General features: G+C 43.5%; 1 protein-coding gene across 1 annotated transcript; it reads left to right on the top strand.

Moving 5' to 3' along the window:
- The first annotated feature begins 488 nt into the window (after positions 1-488).
- On the top strand, positions 489-23,275 carry phactr4b (phosphatase and actin regulator 4b). The gene is made up of 14 exons (XM_008288118.1): positions 489-652; positions 5,092-5,262; positions 5,548-5,628; positions 7,145-7,645; positions 9,825-10,154; positions 13,139-13,270; positions 14,281-14,803; positions 15,906-16,207; positions 17,232-17,430; positions 17,594-17,649; positions 18,040-18,101; positions 18,194-18,331; positions 18,592-18,668; positions 21,699-23,275. The coding sequence occupies exons 1-14, from the start codon at positions 592-594 to the stop codon at positions 21,712-21,714; spliced, it is 2,649 nt and encodes an 882-aa protein (XP_008286340.1). The 5' UTR covers positions 489-591; the 3' UTR covers positions 21,715-23,275.
- Positions 23,276-23,977: the final 702 nt, after the last annotated feature.

Below are 23,977 nucleotides of genomic sequence, written 5' to 3'. Positions count from 1 at the left end.
TCGTACATACTGACACTTTTGTGTTAGAAGGATAATTGTTTTGTGGACATGCAGTGTGGTCACAGCTCTGCGGTTTCAAGTCTAGTTTCCTCTGTGATGGTGAAGTCTTTTCCTTTCACTGTCTGGCCCGAATCATGAAACGCTTTCTTCTCCTGAGACGCTCTGCACCACAAAGCATACTTTAACGTCGTACATACATTATTGCACGCACACATCGCACCGCATACCGCAGCGCGCCCGTCAAAATTGAAAGCATAACTCGTCGTCCTCCCAGGAATGGTAGGCATCTGTCAGTGAATGCTGACCTGTGCTGCGAGCCAAGGAGGGAGGGTCAGTGAGTGGAGGGGAGAGGGAGTCCAGCTCCTGGAGGGAGGGAAGGTCTTAAGGAGATTGTGAGAGGGAGGGACTGAAGTGAAAGGCATAGAAGAAGAAGTGCAGATGAGAGAGAATACAGAGAAGAAGAAAAGATCTGAGAGAGAGCAAGAGGGCTTTGTTGAAGAAGAAGGAAGGCAGGTGCAGCTGCTGATCTGTCCAGCGTAGCGCTCACGTTTCTGGGTGCAGGACAGGTAGAGGCCCCTCAGGGGCTGGATCATGGGACAGAGCCTTCGTGTGGAGATCCCAGCTCAGGACCCACAACAACACAACAATGGCGGTGAGTTTCTGGACTCACTTCTGCACTCTCCTCAGTTGTCTTTTTTGTCCCCCCCCCCCCCCCTCCTCCACTCCTAACAGCATATAATTATTTTCCTCTTTGATAGTTTTTCAGTGAGGAGAGATGAGGTTTGAAGATTGTGTAATCAACTTCGCACAGTCTCCTCTCGCTACCCCCTTCTCTCAGCCCCTCCTTCACTTTCACCACCACAAGGAATGTTAAATCACTGGGATCACGTGGATCAATCTCAACAGTGTTTTTACACTCTCATGCATGTGTTGCGCACTTATTTTCTGATGTTACGGTGGAAAATTAGGTCAGGATTTCTGTCTGACTTTGGGCTTTTACATAAATTTGGATCACACTCGTAATTGAAGTTTTTTCATAGTTAAGACAAAATTATCGACTCGCAGACATGGATTAAGACTAATCATAGACTAAAGGAAAAGTTCACTGAAAAAAGTTTTTAGTCTTGGACCGGGCTTAATCTTTGTCTGGGAAACTAAACCTTTAAATTTAACAAATTAGACCACATGCTCATATTACGGTACGCTCCAGGACTGTTTTTCTGACTTCCCACGACTGGTGAACATTTTAGTAACCACAGGTTTCCACAAGAAGCAAGCACAGTTATTCTAACTGCGCCATGCTGTCAATTAAGTAGATTAGATTTCATAATCTGCCCTGGCATGGGTCGGGATTATAATGAGGTTGGAGGTATTTCCCAACTGTTGCACCCCCGTGGACGCCGGCTTCTTACGTAAGCGATCAGGACGGCCTTTAAAACAACAATCTCCTTTAACCACGCGCTCACCTGACCCGGCCTGCCGTGACTCATTGACTCATGAGGTCAGACGGACTCTTGGGGAGATGTTTCACAGAGCGGTAGGTGTGGCTTCGTAAAGGACGACGTCAGAGGAACACGTACACAATCACAAACCCCCATGTTTCCTGACTGGTGCCTTATCTTGGCAGAGCTCATGATTACGGAGCATGACTGCTATAATCCTGGTTTGGGCCTTGTTGTGAATGGACTACGTTTAACACCATCATTTATTAGTTTGACTGGTGTCACCCACCTTTAGCAGCGTGTTTCCCTGAGCTGTACAGCGGACCGTGTTGTTGAGTATGAGGGGAAGAGGCTGTCTTTGTTCTCGGGGAGGAAACGGCACTCCACCCTGATTCTGTGACTGTTTCCAGCCTCCCCCCCCCCCAACATAATGTCTGTACTTTTTCTCCCTTTGTAGCTCTTTTTTTTTTTTACCCTTTACTCTCATTCCCAGTCACACACAGCTGTAGTGCCACCACACACCAGACCTCCTCTCACTACAGCTGAAACAATGGCATGTCGGAGAGTTTTTCAGTATCTGTGAAGAATCCTTTTGAGTGGATCCACAGCTCTCTTGCATGTGATAATTGACTTGGACGATCTGTACTTTTTTCCTCTCTCTTTTTTTTTTTCTGATGGTAGATGGACACATTTTGTAATCGGGTTTTGCCGCCTAAGTCTCCTAAGGATACGGTCAGTCATCTTTTTCAAGCGGATGCCTGCTGCATGGGCTGAGTCCTGTGCGATCGTCATCTCTGCAGTGCTTTGGAGTGTGCAGGCCTGGCACAGCCAGCTCTTATCCTGCTTCACTGGCTTCAGCTGAGCCACTGTATCAGAGGCTTCTCTGACAGAGCAGTCTGCTGTTTGTGAGAACCTCAGTTCTGGATCACAGAGACGCTGCCTTAAGCAATGCTTAATCTGGATGTTATGGCAGCTGGTCTGAATCCTCAGATTTCTACCTCGCCAAGATAAGCTGGATTTCCATGGTGTGGATATGTCTCTTGAACCCGGAGCCTCTCTGCTGTAGTTTCAAGCAGCTCTTCTGCATTTTCTTCCTCTGTGATCTGACTGCTGGATATACACAGGATAGTTGATTTTGGGGTTGCTGAATGCTCCCTGCTTCCCCATGGCATGCTGCTTCAGGTCCCGCCACCATGGAAGCTGGACACTTAACACCCCTCTTCCAGGTAGATTAGTGTCTGTTTGTCAGAATGTCGTTTTAAAACTTGCAGTAGAGAGTGAGCAAAAAGAAATCTAATTTTATTTGTTTTGCGATCTCTGCTTTTGCCGTCTGCCAGGCTTCTAAACTCTGCGCTACAAGCATTCAGTTCAAATTTTACCCTGCCAGCAGTGTGGAGTTAAACACTCTGTCCTTCAGCTGCAAAAATGGCTTTGAGTCTTGTGTCAGCAACCATCCACCATGCTAAAATGTCCCTTAGTAAGATACTGAAACGCTGCCAGCTCCAGGGGTGCTGGTCTGTAGCTAGCTAACCCCGACTTGCTGTGCGTTTGTGAAACCAAGAGTCGCTTTCTATCCAGGAATAATATTGTTGTTATTGTTGTTCCTGGTTCCTTCATTGGACGGGTAAGTAAGCCACATCAGTATTGTGTGGGACCATATTGTTGTGGGAATCAGACTGCAAGGCATTACTGTCGCCTAGACATCCTGTGCGTGCACTGGGCTGATGTTTCAGTTCGGACTCTGTTCTCCCTCCGCTGGTAAATATTATGTCTGCTGGATCGAGCAGCTGCAGCCTGAACAGAGAGCGAATGTTTGAAACTCTCTTCGAGCTCAGCACTCTGTCAGGTGGCCTGTCAATCACGTCACCCGGAATATTTAGCCATGACTGCAGAATGCCATTTAATGAAGCACTTGGAGCCCGGGTGACACCTCATAATGACCGGTGTTCTCTAAAAGGTTTTGCTTCTTGGCTGTTAGCTCTTCGTATGCATCATGACTGGCAGCCTTTTTCTGCTGCTTATGACTGCATCCATGTGTGCCCTGCCTCTCCACAGAGGGCTGAAAGGCTGATAAGGCACTAGTCTCCATCTAGCTAAGGAATGTGAGCACTTGACAGTGAGAAATCCTGGCTCAGTGCCAGTGTCAGACCTCTCCTGTTAACTGTGGATGTGTGGAGGAGTCCATGAGCTCTCAGCATCAACCTGCCAAGGCACACTCAGTCCCCGAGAACTAACAGCTAAAGATAATAACAGCCGTAATGATCCTGGCCCTCGTTACAAAGGCAGCAGATCAGCTCGGTTAGAATTGAAAGCTGTGCTGTGGGGATAATATGGCTGCTGATGGATCTGTACGCTTATTTTCCATGTCGCGGTTTCTGATTTTAAAAAAAAATCTTCCTCAAGCAGTCTCTGGGCTTTTATTATTATTATTATTGTTTTTTCCTCCTGTCACATTTTCACTCACTGTGTGCTCTGCAGCTCCGTAGAGTTGGTCAGGAATGTTTAAATCAAGTTGTTGTTGGTTTTTTGTTTTTTTAAATGTGCACAGTCCAATACGAGTCATTTATGATTGTCTGGTGTCTGCTAATACACCATCTTCCTAGAATAACACACTTCAGGTATTGTAGATTAGCTGTAATACCTGGTTGCACCACCAGGTGGAGACTCTTATTGTAGAAACCAGAGAAGTCGGGCACTTCCGTGTTGACAAGCAGAGGGTATTGTGCGGGTTCAGCGAGTAAAGGGGCACCATGACAAAGTCTTCATGACTTTCAGCCAGCTCACATGACATTGTTCATATGTACCAGTGGTATTTGTAATGGCCACTGTCACAAATAGTATCATGCATCTAGCGTCACCACTAATATCAGCGCATGGCCGATTAAGAATTTGCTGAACTGATATTATTAATTAGTCAATCATGGATTAATGTTGCTGCACTTGCTAAACTATGTAATCAAATTTACAACACGTGTGTGTCAGCAGTCTTAAACAAAGGATGGGTCGTAGGATGATTCCAATATCGATCAGTTAAAAACTTCCCTGATCAGCCATGATCCCGATCTGGTTCAGGACATCTCTAGAAACGGCCCAACCATGGTTAGAAGTAGAGAGGATTTTAAAAATCCCTTGTGCAGTAATAGCAGAGTTATAATATCATAAATCATTTTTAAAAAAAGAAGAAAGTATGTATTATTTATTCAGCAAAAGAAATGTAAAAACCTGGAATCTATATGTACAACATTTTTCCATGTGCCCACAAGTGTTATCAGTGAAAACACAACAACAAAGGTGGCTTTCCTGCTAATTTAATCCTAATTTTGTATTTGTTTTCAGACCCGACTCCAATCTGCTCCATGTAAACATCGCCTGCAGTTCAACCCAGTTCAGTCTCTGAGTGTTTGTCACGTGACTAATTATTGCAGTCGAGCCACCAACAGCTTCATAGCTGCGCCACAGAGTGCAGAATTTTTTCCCGTTAATAGAATCAGGATCGCATAAACTGATTGTTTTTAGTGAGTTTTTTAAATGAGGCATGCCAAAAAAAAAAAATCGATTTTCGAAGATAACCTGCCTTTTATGGTTTAAGGCTTCAGAGGGTTGTACCTGCTGCATATTTATTAAATTTCTATCTTCTCGTTGTGTTTAGATGATGACACTGAGCAGCACCACGGCACAATGGTGGGAGAGGGGGGCAGCACGGGGGACAGCACCCCTCCCCCAAAGCGCAAAGGCAAGTTCTCGACCCTTGGCAAGATCTTCAAGCCGTGGAAGTGGCGGAAGAAGAAAAGCAGCGAGAAATTCAAGGAAACTTCCGAAGGTTTGTGCTGTAAAGTCATTGTGTGAGCGAACCCCGCCCCACCTTTATTTACCGGCCATGTCGCTTACATTCAACTTTCATCAGAAGTGCGTGTGTTCTCGCTCAAATGGCCAGTTTGACTCCCCTGATATAGTCAATGCACATTAAACAATAAGCCGCAAACAAAACATCCTGTTGAGTGATGGTTTCTGAGCTTGCATCTTTAAATTCTGGAGCATAAGGTCACTGCAGTGTTTTTCTTGAGGGGGAAAACATTTGGTGTGTAATCCTGTTTGTTGTCGGCAGAGCTGGAGAGAAAGATGTCGACGAGGCGTACGCGACAGGAGCTCATAGAACAGGGAGTGCTGAAGGAAGTCCCGGACAACGGTAAGAGGACTTCTGTGATTCATCTGATCTCTTTACACAGTAGTGTCTGTTTCTGACAGCAGCGGCCCTGAGGCGATCACACCCACGCAGGCGATGCAGTTAAGTCATCAGCGCGTTTTGGCAGGAGCGCTGTCGTCCCTGCATCCGGCAGGTGTCTGAGACATATTTAAAGAAGGCAAATTTACTTTCACCTTGCTGTTTTTCAAAGTAATGCAATATCTGTTTAAAATGACACGCCACTCTCCAGAGCTGAGGGAAAGTGGAACGAATCGCGCCCTGCAGCAAAATCGCTCTGAGAGGGGCGTGTGCGAGCGTTGTGCAGGCCCCGCTGTAGCAGAAGCCCATTTATTAAACCTACAGCTGCTCCTTCATCACACCAACAAACACTGGCTCTGTCTGTGGGGCTTGGGTTAAGGACACCTTCCTTTTTTTAAAACAAAATATGGAATGATTATTTTGATCATTTTCTAAAAATAATTCTGCAAAAACACCCGTCACTTTATCTCAGAGCCGCTCGTAGAACGGGAAAAAAATCTGCAAATCTTCACACTGACATTTAAGAAAGTAGAAACAGCAGGAGCTTCATAATCTAATAGATCAATTGTCTAATCATCAGTCCTGTTTATTGCGTCGGATTTGTTCTACAGTATCAAACGAGACAGTTTTGAATGTAATTGGTGTAATTTGATTAGTTTAGGAGTTTGGAGTCTGGCCGCGTACCAGATATTTGGTGACGCACTCGCTCGATGCCTCAGAATAACGCTGGATCTTGTCATTTTTGAGTTGTGTGTTCATCAGGGAATCAGTCTGACTCACTGGATGTAGACTTCAGGTATAAGCCTGCAATTTCCTCTCCTCCCCTTCCATTATCTGTGCGTAACTGTTTCCAGTCTCCAAGCTCGCAGCCAACAAGCTGAAAGCCTGAGTCGATTCTTAGTCATCCAGGTAATCAAAAAGCTTTAGTTGAAGGCAGCTGGACTTGTCTTTCTGGTTCTTGAAGACATTTCACCTCTCTCTTCACAAAGAGTTCTGGAGCATCACTTTACTTTTCTTTACAGACTTCTTGACTTGAACAGCGTCACGGCTCATATTAATCAGATTTATTTGTATTTTGTTGTTCTGGAACAGAATTGAAGAAGCCTGTTGAATGAGAGGTGAAACATTTTTTATAAACCAAAAAGTGAAGTCTTTTTGCCTTTAAGTAAAGCTCTTAAGAACATGCAGAACATTTCAAGTTTGCAGAAGATTTGGATTGTGCAAGAAGAGCTGCCTTCCTTGTTTTTTTTTGTGTGTGTTTGCCCCCTAAATGCAGATCACCAAAATTCGCACATCAGTTTTACAGCTGCTCCCTATTGCACCTCCAAAATGACTCATTGATTCAAAGGAATACAAACAGGACAATGCTTTCTTCTCCCCTGATAGCTGAATGATAATGAGGTGCAGTCAGACCCTTCTCCCTTTCTGACTATATGAGACTAACCAAGGTTTTTTTTTTTTTTGGGTCCAACCTTTTCAGATGGAGATGCACAAAAGCAGTCCTACGTGAAGAATGGCCACACTCTGCCTGTCGGGGTCGGAGGAGGTGGAGTCATCAGCGGTGGCAGGAGCCCGTGTAATCAGGGCAAACTCCCCTCAGAGTCGGACTTTAGGATGAACCCCGCATGGCTCACCCAGCCGGACGACTGCAGGGGCCGCTCACCCTCGGACGGAGACCGCCGCGGAGTTTTGTGCCCCAGGGGCACGGGGCATCACGACGACGGGCGGAGGAGCGGAGGGATGGGGATGCGTGGGCACGGGGAGGGAGAGTGGAAGTCTAACATGGCCTGGCAGGGCCAGATTCATGGCCAGATGGAGGAGGGCAGACGCGGGGGCAGACTTCACCCCGAGGATGGGCAGAAGAGGCCGGGGCTCCAGAAGGCCCCATCGGAGGACGGCAGGAGGAGTCGGCCCGCAGAAGCAGACTGGAAGCCGACGCTCCCTCGACATGCATCTGCTGAGGAAGGAAGAGCTCGCAGAGGTGAGTCATTTTCCAACCAGCTTTGAAAAGCTGCAATCCAGAGATCCCTGTTGTCACTGGAAGAAAGTCACAGACAAAGTGCACATTTTACAACTCGACCTCCTTCATACATGTTAGAAGATAGCAGGTGAATCTTTAGTGGGTGTTTTTTTTCTTTTTTTTTTTCCCTCCCTGCTCCTTGCTGTCACTTTCCTGCTTATGTGCTGTCCTCCCCGATATAGACAGACTCCTGTCGGCTCCCAGGGGTGCTGCTCCAGCTACGCTTCCTATTTAGGAACATGAGGGAATAGCTCGTCCTCTCTTCTGCTCTCCTAATTAATGTGGCACGATCACTATACCCATTATTGCCCTTTAACGCTAACACTGTCAGCTCAGTGATAATTGGTGAAGAGCCACAGCTATAATTGATTCCTCAGGAAAAAAAATAAATAAATAAATTGAGGAAAAAATGCTGGTTTTAGATCTCATTTGTCCAGTTGTTTCGCACCTGAATTATTTCCGGTTTTATCATTAATTCTGTGCGAAAGTATGTCAGTAAGATGAGAGGAAGTCTGAATGATCCAGAGAAGATAATCATCATATTGCAAACAACGATGCAAAACTACGACAAAGAATTCTTTCTATCGACGGATTTGTAGGTGAGCAGATATTTTCTCCTCCCTTCATGTGTCCCTGCTCGGCTCTATTCTCCATCTCACCTTGTATTTTCCTTTTTTTTTCTTTTGTCTTTCTCTCTCTGATGCTACTTTCTCTCCCACTCTCTTTCTATCTTTATCCTGCTTTCTGTCCTCCTTTTTCTTTCTCTCTCTCTCTCTGTTCTTCATTCTCACTTCCTGCTTCTCCGCCGGATTATTTCCTCTCCGGATCGCGTGACGTCACCGTGATAAAGGTTCATCTGTAAATAAATAACCCTGAACTCGAGAGCTGCAGCTTTGAGGAATGGCGTGGGAGCAGCGGCAGCGCGGGGGCCGCTCCGGGGCGCGGCGGGGTGGGCAGGGGGGGAGGTGGGTTTTTGGTGGTAATTGCAGCCGCCTACTCTGTTTATCTTCACAGCTGATCCCTAGATAATGCAATTCTCAAACAAGTGCTATCACAGAGAGCGCTCGGAGTGGTGAAGCGGCAGAAAAAGGCTCGCTGCTCAGTCTCTGAGCTGAAACATTTATAGCGATGCTGAGAGGTATTTTATGATTCAGTAGTGGAGAAGATAAAAGCATATTTTGTGATTTTCTTTCATGTAGAATTCAATGTTGGCACCTCAGCGGGAGATTTTTGTTTAAATTACTCAATCTATGTTAAAGCTGTATTATTATTTTTTTTAACTTTCTGAACCTTTTGGGTGTTTTTGCTCATTTTTCCTCATTTTGGGGGAATTTTTATTTTTTAATTTGTCTATGGAAACCGCACAACCATAGCTGGAAGAAAGGAGAACTCTTATTTTTTATTTTTTTTTTGCAGTATGACAGTTATAATGCCATAAATTATATAAAAAGGGAAAAAAAACAAAAGTTGATTTTTAAAAAAAAAAATGTTATTATTTTAAAAAAAAAAATAAAAAAAATGTTATTATTTTACAAGCATTGAAAAAGCCTGCTGTCATCATCTACTTTAATTTGCACTGTTTAATTGTATCTTATTAGAAATCCTTTTTTTATTATTCTAGTAAATTTACTTTTTTTTTAAATTCCAAATTTATTTTTAACATTGTGTTTTTATGGTCTAAAAACTGCATTGCAATCAATAAAATATATATATTTTCCAAATGATGTTTGCAACACTGGAAAACATTTAGGAGTGCCGAATACTGTCTTTATTTAACTACGTATGTTTTAATCTTATTCCTTTCTGCCTCTGAGTAAACACAGCCTGCAGTTCAGCCAATAAGTCCTTGAATTTTTGTCATGTAATTGTTGTTTGCGACTCTTATGGCTTCTTGGATGCGCAAAGAGGGATTTTGAACCACTGAAAGTTGTTTACTTTTGGTGTGTTTTTGAAGCAAACGTGTAGAATAAAGTGAATTTTATAAAATAGGATTTTAAACATTTGGTGAAGTTTTCCAGTGGACGGTTGTGTCACAGATGAGTAGTTCAAGGACTGCTGGAAAGTTGAAAAGCACTTGTTGTTTAAGTAGAATTATTTTGTAGTATATAACGGATCCCTTTGCTTCTTTTTGTTTTCTTAGAGTCAGAGAGCCATTTCGTTCCGGACCCGGAGGCCTTGCGCGACACCCTTCGTGAGCCTCTGCCGCCCAAACAGACGGTCATGCCTCCAAAGTGGCTGATGAGCTCCGCCCCTGAACCCGGCGGCGAGGGTCCGCCCCGGACACCATCCAACCACCCCTCAAACCAGTACTCCTCTCCCCCGGCTGTGGCGTCCAAACCTGTTCGGTCTGTGTCTTCTGCCGGGTCCAACACTCAGCAGTCTTCGGGCCTGACCTCCACCTCTCAGGTCGCCAAGCAGCCCCCTCTGCCTCCACCCAAACCCGTGAACAGGAGCAACGCAGCCATGCTGGGTAAGTGCTGCAGGAGAGCGCCAGATTCTGTTCAATGGCCCCTCTGTCTTCAATCAAGTTTTTTACCTTGTTAACATGTCCATATGGTGTTTTGTTTTTTTTATTAGCCAGAAGGGAAATCCTGAGCAAAATAAGCAGTCAACACCATGACTGAGCATTTCCACCTTGAAACTGACGACTGTCTCTGAAACACAGATTCAAGCCGCCGGGGTTTCATATAAAGAACGAATCCAACTTGCAGGGTGGGGCTCTCTGTGTCATTACCGTAGACAGTATAAAAGATGGACGTAGCTTCCGTGACGTCACCCGTTGGTTTCTGCACTGAGAAAATGAAGCCAGGGTTTTGCTACTTCCTGGTTGACATCTTGGATTTTTGGAGGGGGGCGGAGCCATAGGAGCAGCGATTGGTCAGACGGATTGAGAGGCGGGCCCTCTCTGCCCCGCCCACATTTACCGCCTTCTGCTCGCTTCGTCTGTATGGTCGCTGCCGACTGTCAATCAAGCCAGCCACGCCCCTTGTCCCGCAAAATGTTGACGATTTTTAAAAAATTCAGTATTGAGTTATTTTCAGATTGGCCACCTGATCTCTGGATTTGACCATGAAAACTAGTAAGAAAATAATCCTGAGCTGTAGGAATGCAGTATTTGGTGATCTGTGATCACTTCTTTTCCAATTCATTTCTATGGGAGCCAGGGCTTTGTGGAGCCAGCAGCTAGTGGACGTAGTGATATTGCAGGTTTTTGACACTTCTGGGTTGGCTTCATTTTTCAGGGCCGGTTGCTACGTCCATCTTTTATACAGTCTATGGTCATTACTCTTCATCCGAATTGATTTCCAGTTCGAACATGTGTGGCTGAATTCGCGTAACTTTGCGGTGTTTCAGCAGCGTTGTAGGCGAGCTGGTGTGCTCGAGCTACCGCGGGCACGGAAGAGTGATTTGAAAGGGAGGCGAGGATGCACTTATTCTGAAGGAGAAGGGAATGATTTTTGCTGAAAACGGCTTCTGAATATGTAACTATGATTCCCAGAGATGAGTAAAATCAACAATGGGAGTTGGACTTGAACAGACAACGAAGGGAAAACCACTTCATGTCATCAACAGTTACAAATGCACATCATGAACACTCGCATGTCGGCTCACTTAGCACGTAGTCTTCCCACTGGCGCATACAATATGTGCATTTATGAGTCAGTGCACAACTGACGGTAAAGAGAAGTCTTGAACACAACGAGCTACACACACACACACACACACACACACAGATGCAAACATCCTGGTAATGATGTTATCTGAACAGCTTGAGCAGCTTTTCCCCAGCTAATTACTTATTACGCCTGGACTATTTTAGCTGCAACTTTTCCAGCGTTTTACACTCTGAAGATAACAGGGACTCTTGTGGCTGTGGGCCGCTGCTCCCACAGATGCAGTGTAGTGGTTGTTGTTGTTGTTGTTGTTGTTGTTTGCTGTGGGTTAGTCTCATCTGGGATCTTGCCTTAATTCCCTCTTGGGCAAGGCTGTCTACTTTGATTCATCTTATCAGCACATCTGATGATTTTGGTACCTTTTTTTTTTAACATGTGCTTTTCTTGTCCTGCAGTCTGCATATATCTTTGGTTAAGGCGTGTTTTTATTTATCTTATGTGTTTATCATTTGTGTCATCAGATTGTCGTGCGACTCGTGAAATGGGAAGAAAAACATTACTGAAGGAAATAGAGAAGCTGTATTGTTCAGGAGTCCAGCAGATGAGCCGCTAATGTAGTTTAGAGAACAAACATTTGTTAGTGCACTTGTTGACTGTTTGCTGAACCTGAACATGAAGTCAGAATAACTGAGGATTAATATTTTAAGGAGTTGTTCGGTTCCATTAAAAATGGATCTGGAGCCAGGAGGCATTTAGCCTTCTTTTGTTTTTATGCTCACGTTAATGCACATTAACCCTCTAAACCCCAGGCACTTTCTGTTTGTTTGTTTTTGTCACATTTTTACCTACTTGTGGGCTCATTTTTCAGTGAAATATAAAGTTGTGAACCTCTTTGTAAAGATCACAACGATAGCCAGAAGAAGAGAGAACTCAGAAATGTCTTTTATGCAGTATGACATGGTTAAAATGAAAGAAATCATGATAAAGAAAACTGATTTTCATTGATTAATAGAAAGTTTGGGGAAAAAAAGTGATTGCACTTTTTTACAGTGTGTTTTCACTACAAATTATTTGTATTATACATTTTCTTTTCTAAATGAAATATTGAGATTAAGGAGATTCTGATGTAATATCACCATTTTAAGCTTGGAGTTGGTTAATGTTTCCAGTAGAACTGCACATTACACATGATTGATTTTTTTTAAAAGACTTTTTTTTTCCTGATTTTACAGCTTCGCTCTCTGCAAAAGTAACCTGAAAGGAGCCTTTTGTTGTTGTTTTTTTGTTTTTTTAAAGTTGTAATTCTATCCTTGCTGATCCTTGGGCATAGCAGAACAAGCCTCGATGAAATAGCAGCCTAAGTGCCAAACATTTCATTCTTTTTCCTCCTTCAGCTATAATATTTATTTTTCTTAGAGGTTTTTAAAATGTACGTTTGAGGGTTTTTTTTTAAAAACTAGAACATGTTTTTCAAACCTGTTTTGGGGTTCAGAGGTTTAAACGAATGACACAATGTGGTAATAAGAGCTCATGAGGAGCCCTTTTCCATTTCTCCCTGCATTGTAGCTTCATATTTAACATAAGGATTGTTGCAATTTCCTCATCTCACTACTGACTAGAAACAAATAAGTACATATGTGGTGCTATTCCTTTGGCAGGGTCGATCATAGTAATCAAGACTTTAGTTCAATCATTCATAGTGGATGAGCATCAGGGGCATCACAACCCTTCCCTCATCGTGTACCACTACTTAATATCTGATCACCAACATATACAGTTCCACCATGTAGCTGCATTCAGTAAACACTCCAGCTGAAGGCCTCCGTCTCCTCCCTGTTAGTCTCCGCCCTGCAGGGGGGAGAAAACGCTCAGCTTCCGCTCTACTGGTCCTGCTGGAAGCGAGAGTGCGACTATGATGTCTACCTGTCCCTGCCTGTGTACCTGTGCCGGCGGGCCGGAGGCCTGCGCTCAGGTAAAAGGATGCCCTCCGGTAGCTCTTTGACCAGGGTACCAGTGTCTGGAATGCCCCCCTTCAGAGTCTGCATTCTTCATCATGTCGCATCCTTTTTCTAGCTGGCAGCATATTTCCTCCCTTTAACTTGTCGATTGGCCTTGATCGCTTCCCTTTGGATGTGGTGTATAAGAGCCGCATGAGCTGATAATGAGCGCGCTTTCTGTGTTCGAGAGACAACTTCTGTGTGAGCGAGTGTGAGTGCAGTTGAGTGTGTTTGTCATGTGGATGAGGGAGAGCCTTTAGCGGGTTCCAGCTGCGGCCTGCAGTGCATCAAATGAATTTTATAGCTTCTAATCCACTCAGCTTCTGCTCAACTGGGATGGATGGGGGGGCCATGAATGGATGAATGAGTGTTTGGGATGGTGGAGGGGCAGTGGGGTTCTAACATACGAGCTTGACTTGATTTCGAGAGGAAGATGTAATCTGCACTGTAGCCTTCTGCATGTTTCAAGTCTGTCAGCACTGTTCTCCAGTAGCACGGCTATGCTTTCAACACTGAGCTGTTCTACAGAGTTCTAAGAACCATGTAGCAAATATACGAATCTGCATGCTAATAATACGACGGTTTGCATTTGAGCTTCTTGCGCTACACTTTGCTCGTAAATACGTTTTCATGGCAGGTTTAGAATCTGGCTGTGAAGCGCATGGAGGCTGTTTGCATCTTCTTTGGCTCTGTGACCCGGAGCACATGCTGCACACTGGTCCCGGTGTGCATTTATGGCCCAGTCATGTGATCCGACTCCGTGTATGTGTGCAAAAATGCTCAGTCAGACATGTAATCCCAGTTTTGTTCATGTGCAGTCTGTCATGTCTGGGTATATAATACATGTATGACTGATGCTTGTGCACTCAAGTCACAGAGGCAAACTGGACTGCAAAAATAAGGCACTTGCTAGCAACTCACTCACATGTGTAAGTTTATTTTGCTGTGCAGGATATGATTGGATTAACTGATTCTCCGTTTGCAGGTGACTTCATCCAAGCCACAGGAGGTGCCAGTCTTGTGCCGGCTAAGCCGTCTCCCCCGATGCCCCCAAAGAGAACCACCCCAGTCACCAAACGCAACCCAGAGGACTCCAACCAACCCATCAACCCGTCCCCGCTGTCTCTGGAGGACCACAGCAGCCTCCCCATGGGCTTCCAGCTGCCTCCCCCGCCTCCCTCCCCTCCCCTGCCGACTCACATACCGCCCTCGCCGCCCCGCCAGCACATACACACCCACCACCTGCACCATCAGCACTCCTACCCCCACCCGCTACCCCAGCCCATACCGATGCTGTTCGACCCTCCGAGCCCGACCATAGAGTCTCCCCAGCGCCCGGCTCCCGTACCGCTGCACATCATGATCCAGCGGGCCCTGTCCAGTCCAGGCCCAGCTCAACCGCATCCAGACGGGTTACAGCGTGCACACACTCTGCTTTTCGAAACCCCGCCGGAGTACCAGGGAGATCGTGGTCGCCCCCTGCCTGTCAGCATCCAACCACTAAAACTGTGAGTTTCTCTGCACACAAGCAACTAAAAGCAAGGTTAACTGACAAAGAAGGAAGCAGCAGAAATAATAGCCTTTCTGTAGTATTTCTCTCTACATGAGATCCAGCTTTTCAGGTGACCTTGGGCAGCCTCCGCATCCATTTTCTAAGCTTTGTACGCTTTGTACTTGATTCCGTACAAAGCTGGAGAAAATCTCACTCTGATCATCGTAAAGTCGGTGTAGCTACGAGGCCGAGGGTTAGACTTGTTTCCTGGTTACACTGAAGTATTTAATACTGGAGGTTGGATGCATACATTTTCTCGTCCTGTCACATTTTGTACTCACTTAAGATGGCAATATGAAGTCCTGTACCTCAGTGAAAATAGCACAGCCGTGGCTTAAACAAGAGAGAACTCAAAATCTATTTTCTGCAGCATGACACAGTTTTCATGCCACAAATCACCAAAATAGAAAAAACAAAGTTGACTTTCCTTAAATATTTACAAAAATTGAAAAAACCTGGGACCAACATCTGCAGCTTTGTCCAAATGCCCAAAGGTGTTACCAATACTGAAAAAAAAAGTGCACCTGCTGGACATTTACTTACATTTTTAATTTGTTTCCCTACTTGTTGCTGCTCTGTGTAAACGCTGCCTGCAGTTCAACCGAAAGGTCCCTAAATTGTTGTCACGTGACTGCAGCTGAGTTGATAATGGCATCACAGTTTCTCCAAGGAGTGCAGAGTTTTCTGTTTTTTTACAGGATCTGGTGAATGCAATTGGCTTATTTTTGGCAAATTTTTAAAAGAGACCTGCAGAGTAAAGCTGTTCTGATTAAACATCCTGATTTGGAGCTTGAATTTGGTTCAAGAGTGACACGTGATTAGTTCAAGGACCTACGCAAAGTTGGAAATGACTTCATTCGTCCTGTTTTTACAGTTGTTTGCTTTTATAAATACTTTAGTTTTGGCGATTTCTTCCTAAAATAGCACGAACCCAGCGGCAGGTTTAAGGGCTCAGAGGGTCAAAAATGTCTGTATCCTCTAAATTAGTGAAATAAACACAAATGCTCCATCTGTATTAATAATGCTTTCATGTGTATTCATTTTTCTCTTTCCACTAGATCTGAAGATGACTACTCAGAGGAGGAAGAGGAGGAAGAGGAAGACGACGAGGAAGAGGAGGAGTATGACGGGGAGATCCCTCAGCCAGAGCTGGAGCCACGGAGTCGCCGGTGTTTGGTCGGTGACGCCGGCATTTGTGTCATCCCGGGGGGAAATAGTAGCGAGGAAGAGGAGGAAGACGACGAGGATGAGGATGAGGATGGAGAGCATGACATGCATGGGGAGGACAGTGACTCAGACGGTCCTGTGCTTCGAAAAGACGAAGACTCCGATGAGGATGAGGAGGATGAGCCCCCGCCGAGTAAGCGTAATCATTTTGTAATGGAAAGAAAAAGTAGCTTCCTGAACCCCAAGTAGTTTCTGAGGCTTTATTTGCTCACTGTGGGCTCATTTTTCACGCTGTATTTTGGATAATATGACACAGTTATGATTCTGTAAATCTTAGAAAATGAAAACAATAGAAATAAAAGTAGAAAAGTTTCTTTATTTATTTTTTAAAAATTCAAAAAAAACATTGAATTAAGATCTACAACGTTTTCCTAAGAGCCTCCATACTAGAGATAGTTTTCACAGACGTTTTTAATTTGTTTTAATTTGTTTCCCAGCCCAGTTCAGCTGACTTTTCAGAGTTTTTGTCATGTGACTGTTGATTGCAGCCGAGCCCCTCGTGGCTTCTGCACTTAGGTGTGCAGAATTTTTAGGTTTTTTTTACAGAATCTGATTACTGCACACAATTTATTTTAAGCAAATTAATTGAAAAAACAAAAAAGATATATCACGATTTCAAGCTTAGATTTGGTTCATTTTCCAAAAGTTACATATGAGTTCAAGGGCTGTGGAAAAGTTGAAAATCCAAAGATTTTTCCTGGGTTTTTTTTGTTTTTGTATTTTTTTTCCTTTATTTAACCAGGTAAGTTAATTGAGAACAGGTTCTCATTTACAATAGCGACCTGGCCAAGAGGCAGCACAGAGCAGAAAATACAATACATCCTTAAGAAAAGAATACACAAACAAAACGTAACAATAAAAGTCTTTGAAGATAAAATACACTAAAAGCAGGTGCAGGACTCGATAAAAGTTGCTTCACCATATTTTCAAAAGAAGATACAGATATAAATACACTGAGTTTGATTGTTTTTTGTAACCGGTTCCAGTCGAGATCTGGCTCTGATAAATGGCATAATTTTGACGATTTGTTAAAGATGCATTTCAAACCCTGTCGGTAAGTTTTGGGTTCAAACATCATTCAGTGCATTTTCTAGACTTGCAGCGTTCGTCTGCTCCTTCACACCTGACTGCAACATCTCTGCTTTTCATTTATCCAGGTGCGCTGGCCAGCAGGGTGAAGAGGAAGGACACCCTGGCTCTGAAGCTCAGCAGCCGCCCCTCGGCCCCCGACAGGGACCGGTTCACCCAGGAGAGGTGCAGCAGAGACGACCAGCCTCCAGGACAGACCGGCCTCACCTGGCAGAGCAGGGAGCAGTGGGAGGCCATTCGCACGCAGATCGGCACTGCGCTCACAAGGTGACTGCAGCGTGTTCCTTTTTCTGTGTTTCGTTTAAGCCGACAATAGTGAATGTGCATTTCCTGAAGAATCATTTCTAAGATCTTTGTCCTACTTATTGCCTGAACGACAAGGTGATGAAATTGTGTAAAAATAGTGCTTCTTTTTTTTTTTTCACTTCAGGCGACTCAGCCAGAGACCCACTGCTGAGGAACTCGAGCAAAGAAACATCCTCCAGCGTTAGTATTGGCTCTTTCTTTTCAATTTCTCAACCAAAGAATGCTAAAAGAGGGACGCTGCTTTGACTCAGCTGCTCCTTGACTTGTTTGGACTAATTTGCCTCTGGGTTTTGGCAGAAGCCTTCCCCACTCCTTGGTCGGATGCTTTTGTCTGTGAATGATAAAGCCACAGTTTATTATTCTAGCTGTGTTTTCGCATGTCTAACAGTAATTTCCACATGCATTAACAGCAAGAATTTTCACTTGAAAAGGTTACTTGAAACACTGATTACGTCTAATTTTGGAAGCTGCTTTTCACTCTACCTTTTTCCTGCACATCAAACCGAGCTTTCATAGCCGAGTCTAAATTAAGCTCTGTTGTTCTTTCCCTGTCCTCGTTCTTTTCTTCAGCCAAAAATCAGGCTGACAGACAAGCTGAGGTTCGAGAGATCAAGCGGCGGCTGACCAGAAAGGTGAAGCAGCACATTTGCTACAGACATCCAAGTATCAGATCATGTGCTTGCCAGACATTATACTGACATGTAAAACTGTGTGCTTATTGTAGCTGAGTCAAAGACCCACAGTTGCAGAACTACAAGCAAGAAAAATCTTGCGATTCCACGAATATGTGGAAGTCACAGATGCCCAGGACTATGACAGGAGGGCAGATAAGCCGTGGACCAAGCTGACTCCAGCTGACAAGGTATTCAATTCTGTTCTCAGGCTTTATTGACACAACAACAAGTATGTATTATACTAACATCCCTTTACAAGACATTCACAACATTGTCACAAACATCTGTGTGGAAACAAAATAATAATAATGATCATCTTTAGCAAGTCTGATGAATGCACCCAACGTGTTCCCCTGCAGTGATTTATGTCTCACACTATATTAACACCATGTGTAACGCTTCCTTTCATCTTTACATTTACCTGAAGTGTTTCTTTTTTCCATCTTAGGCGGCCATCCGGAAGGAGCTCAACGATTATAAGAGCACTGAAATGGAGGTTCATGAAGAGAGCAGAATTTACACGAGGTACATCATTATCGTTTGAAACGAGACGATTTAATCCTTTAGATTACAGACAAAACAAAAAGCAGTATCGTAGTGCATTTATTCAGGTGCTGTACTCGAGTACAGTTTTGAGGTACTTGTACTTCACTTTCTGCTATTTTATACTTCTGCACATTTGTACATTGAAGATGGAAATACTGTTTATACTCCAATACATTTGTATAACAGTTGCAGTGACTATTTTTCCCAAAGACACAAGTTTGAAGTTATTGTTTTGGCCTTTGTGCCTTTATTGGATAGTGTTAGTGAGAGAGAGAAAGGAAAGTAGGGGAGAAGAATGGGGGGAGGACATGTGGGAAAGGGTCATGAGCGGGATTCGAACCCATGACCTCCACATTGGGACTGTAGCCCTGCACAGCTCTACCAGGTGAGCTATAGCTGCGCCCAGACACAGGACATTTTTAAATATTAAACCAGTGGTGACTGTCAGATTTATCAAAACAAACTGTCCTTCTAACTCCTGAAAATTGTATTTTATCTGTCTGAGCCTCTAAAAGGTAAAAATCTTCATGCAAAAAAGGAAAAGATTTAAAAAAAAAAAGAAGAATACTAATTTGTGTAAATCATCTAAAGACCCTGTAGATTTATCTGTAGCCGATAGGATGCAACAACATCTCCAGTTTGATTAGTGGAAACAGTAAAATACTGCCAATGCAATGACGCATTAAAGCCGGATCATGAAATATAAAGTAATATATGCATCAGAGGAGGCATTCTTCTACAAAGGAGTACTTCTACTCTTATTACTTTAAATACATTTTGTCGTCACTGCTTCTGTACTTAAGCAGGATTTTGAATGCGGCAGCTTTACCTTGGTGTAATGGTGCTTTGATACGACTGGCAACAGGTGCGTTTTAATGCTGCAGCAAATACCGCTTGTGTTGTTAATGCAACATAAAAGCAACCGGCGTATCTGTTTGGCACTCAGACGACGTCATGTTGCTTCAACAGACGCCTACATTTCTGAGCAACATTCTGCATATATTTACATACACTTGCGTACCTTTAAGCGTCCTTAACACCTAAACCTAACAAGTTCGATATGTGACACGCAAATGCTGACGCGGTGGGTTGAAAAATATGTGCTAATTGATGAGCTGATTAGCTTAATTAGCAGAGAACTGATAATTCTTGTTAACATAATAATTTACTGCACAATGAATTGTAGCAACTTGATCCTTACACCACATATGGACGATATCTGATTAAGGTTTTGGTGGCGCTCGCAGCATACATTTGCATATGAATGAGAAGAAACTGATGCTTTTATGAAAACTGCCATTGCCGTGAGCATGTACACCCATCAGCCACATTAGGTGAAGCAAATATCACTGATTATCTCATTAGAGCAGCACCTGTTAGCAGGTCGAGGTATTATGCTGTTATATTATATTATTACGTACAGGAAGCAGGAAAAGTGGACAACTGTAAGCCCTGGACATCCCACAGAAGAGCTGCTGTAGCACAGATTCTTGAGAAACCTTAATGTGGATCATGACAGAAAGGTGGGGCTGCAGGTAGCACTGTTGCCTCGCAGCAAGAAGGTCGCCGGTTCGCGTCCCGGTGGGGGATCTTTCTGCGTGGAGTTTGCATGTTCTCCCCGTGCAGCGTGGGTTCTCTCCGGGTTCTCCAGCTTCCTCCCACACAGTCCAAAAACATGTTGAGGTTAATTGGTGATTCTAAATTGTCCGTAGGTGTGAATGTGAGTGTGCTTGGTTGTCTGTCTCTAAGTGTAGCCCTGTGATAGACTGGCGACCTGTCCAGGGTGTCCCCTGTCTTCGCCCTAAGTCGGCTGGGATAGACTCCAGCCCCCCATGACCCTAGTGAGGATTAAGCGGTGTATAGATAATGGATGACAGAAAGGTGTCAGAACATACTGAGCATCGCAGCTTGTTGTGTGTGTCGTCGTATCCACGCTAGTCCCCGTCCACCATCGAAAACACCCACAATGGGCAAGCATCAGACCCTGGAGAATGGAAGAAGATGGTCTCATCTGATCAGTCATGTTTATTTTTCCTGGTTCCTGGCGTTCATGTCAATGCTACCAAACATTCCTGCAGATCGTGCAACACTATCCTTTATAGCCTCTTTCAGCAGGATAACGCTTCCTGCCACTCTGCAAACATTGTTCAGAGTTGATTTGAATTGGTCTCCAAATTCCCCAGAACTTAATCTGATCAAGCATCTGAGGGATGGGCTAGAAAAGCAAGTCTGATCCATGTAGACAGCCTGTGTGACTTGTAGGATCTGCTGCTAAGGTCTCGGTGCCACAGGACACCTTGGCAGGTCTTGTGGAGTCCATATCTACACAGCATTAGAGGAGTTGTGGCTGATTGATGTATATTCCTCTGTCATGGAGATCATAGTGGGATATAAAGCAACCCAAGTGCTTCTTTTTCTATTATCTGATTTCACGGTGCGCAAAGTCTGAGTAATTTCTCACACAACTGTCGGGCCTACTGCAAAAGGGAGTTCATTATCTTGCAGAGGAACTTGCTGCTTGTCAGTCAGTGTTTCACTAATGCATCTGTTTCATTTTGCTCTCAGAGGGCTGCCTTTGTAATAAACACAAAGCATTTTCTGCGAGCGCTTCACCAGAAAAGCGACTCTCTTGTTTCACCTAAACAGTCTTAATGTGGATTAGCAGCTGCGGCGTTTTACATTAGCAGCGGCTTTGATCCGGCGAGGAGCGAGTACAGTAAACACTGAGGCCAGATTAAGTTAAAAGCTGTAACACTTGATTACATGCGGTTATTGTGTCCGATGAATTCCTTGCGCATGTGAAGCCAATTTACATCCTGTGCTGGAACTGCGGATTCCACCTCTAACAATGAAACCACTATATGGAGATTTAATTACAAAACTATAAATACAGTGAGTGAATATTGCTGCGGAGAAGAAAAAAAAAAGGGTTCTGCAAATAGCATTAAAAACGGTGATTCAATTAAAAGCTTAAGGATTGCCTCATGAGATCTCTCTGTTTTGTTTTAGGTTCCACCGGCCTTAGCGTCCCGACTCGCGGATAACGAAGCACTTAAGATCTCCGTGGCAAGAAGCTGCTCCCTCGGCAGACAGATCGCCCCTCCTTACCAGAATGTACTGTACAGATAATCAGGGAAAGCCTGGAATTGACTCGCTTCTCGCTTGAACTCCATCGCCCTCTCACTGCATTGCTTTCACTTAACTGAGGTGGTGGTTGGTGGTTGGTGGTGGTGGTGGTGGTGGTGGATGAGGACCAGATGCAGTATTTCTCCCATGCGACAGGGGGATCCACGTGCCAATGAAGTGGAGAGCAGACGGCAGAGGACCGACAGGACTGGCTCTCGCTCTGCCGTGGTGCGGTACCCCTCAGGGACTCGGATCTAGTTACAACCTTTAACGCGGCCTCATTCTGTGTTGCCTTTTTTCCCCTCCTCTTAACTGTATATAGAAAAGCTAACTCATCTTGTAATGGCATACAATAATAACGGTAATAATAATGATGATGATGACCTATAATACTTCACACAGTAATAATAGATAATAGAGCTGCATCAGGAGCGAGCTGGAGGGTGAAGACTGCGATATTCTGTTTTAGGACTCTCTGGGATATTGTGTGTTTTATATTAATTGTGTACAGACTGCTATTGTGATACCATAGAATGAAACTGGGAAAGATCTAATTACAAAATATTCTGTAATGCACAAGACGTTTTATATTGTAATTTTGATCACATGAGTAGTGACAGCTTTTATTTAAGCCTTCTTTTTTTTAATTTTTACTTTTGGCTTGCCTGTATTTGTGGTTGTGATGTACGGTGGCCTTTTAAGCGTCAAACTAGTTATTAGAGAAAAAGGTGCCAGTCAGGAGGCTGTTGGTGTTTTTTTTTGTTTTGTTTGTTTGTTTTTTTATGTGCCAACATACCTAAAGGACTTTAGGATTCTGGTTTTTCATATCACCAATTTGTGCAATCCACTGCATGAGCCAACACACGATCCAGCGCCGTCGGAGCTGGATAATCTCTCTTCATTTATACTTTTTTATGAGTTTTTGTACTTCCCTTTAATGATCGAACATGCAATGCATTCTGTAGCCATTTTGAATAAGGTCATGCCGATAGCGTCGATACTAAGAGTTAAATGTAAGTTGCTGTTGAGTGTAGATCAGGGATTTATCAAAAAATCTGAAAATGTATAAACGGTCAACAGGGAGTCAATTTGGCTGGAAACCTTTTGAAACTGCAGAAGTGTTTTATCTTGTATTGTTGTCTGGCCAGTAGCTTACAGGGTTCTCTATGCTGTGTACAGGTCGATATAGGTTTAACTGATGCTTCTGTATATCTTGTCTTCCTTTCATTTGAAAAGAAATTTTAAATATAAAAGTATTATAGGTTGCTATTTTTTTAAGCACAGAATATTAGTTTATGATTAAATGCTACAAGAATGGGAATATGAACGTTTTCTGTCAAACTAAGTTCATTTTTAATTGAATGTGGAATTGTATGAGCTGACGGTTTTTCTTTTTAATTGTAAATAGTCACATCTGGATCTAATTAAAAATCTTATAATTCCTTGAACCTTCTGTGAAATGACTCTACACCCGACTCTTTATTCAAAAGACTTACGTAATGACTCAGGTAGAGATTGTAGGAAAAATTTAAACTGAAACCATTTAAGTGAAAATACAGGTTTGCAGCAACACCTGGTGGCAGTTTCATTATTTATCTTTTTTTAGAAGCTAAACCTTGAGATTGATTTATTTACAGCAGCATATGTTTAGAAGAACCTCAGAGTAAATTTGGTATTGTAAGTGTCAGACACATTTTTTTGTCCAAATTCACATCCCTTCTTCTTGTTTGAATTGCCCCCTACGAATTTATTGCAAATGACAAATTAGACTGCACAAGTTGACTATTCCAGCAATTCCAGTTGCTTGTCTGTGCAAGTCTGCAAGGGAAAATATATTGAATTTACATCAAATATAATTGTAGTTACAACCTGCATACAGCTGTGGATGCATCTCTGCACATTTATATTTGTTTAAATTATTGGACTTGTCGTTGCATAAATATGATAGTATGTAGATATATTTATATCTATGCAATCCAATCATTATATAGATGTCAGCTGCCAGCTTTGTTTTTTTAAGGCTGTTATATTAGGGCCAACAGCCTACACTGTTGTAGCGGCACTCTGTTCCGTTCTTCTTTGTACCACACTCGTAAGCCAGTCTCGCAACTAATATTTGAAACGCAAGTGAGACGAGTTCTTCTTTGTAAATAGTTTAATAA

The sequence above is a fragment of the Stegastes partitus genome, unplaced genomic scaffold (assembly GCF_000690725.1).
Source record: "Stegastes partitus isolate 25-593 unplaced genomic scaffold, Stegastes_partitus-1.0.2 Scaffold542, whole genome shotgun sequence".
NCBI lineage: Eukaryota > Metazoa > Chordata > Actinopteri > Pomacentridae > Stegastes > Stegastes partitus.
The sequence above is the reverse complement of the archived record's forward strand: the minus strand, read 5'-3'. Positions and strand labels throughout refer to the sequence as shown.

Excerpts from the sequence above, each read along its gene's own strand:
- phactr4b (XM_008288118.1), top strand. The coding sequence starts at position 592 with ATGGGACAGAGCCTTCGTGTGGAGATCCCAGCTCAGGACCCACAACAA. Across the intron at positions 653-5,091 it reads ACAACAACACAACAATGGCG|ATGATGACACTGAGCAGCAC; the intron begins GTGAGTTTCTGG and ends CGTTGTGTTTAG. Across the intron at positions 10,155-13,138 it reads GAGCAACGCAGCCATGCTGG|TCTCCGCCCTGCAGGGGGGA; the intron begins GTAAGTGCTGCA and ends CCTCCCTGTTAG.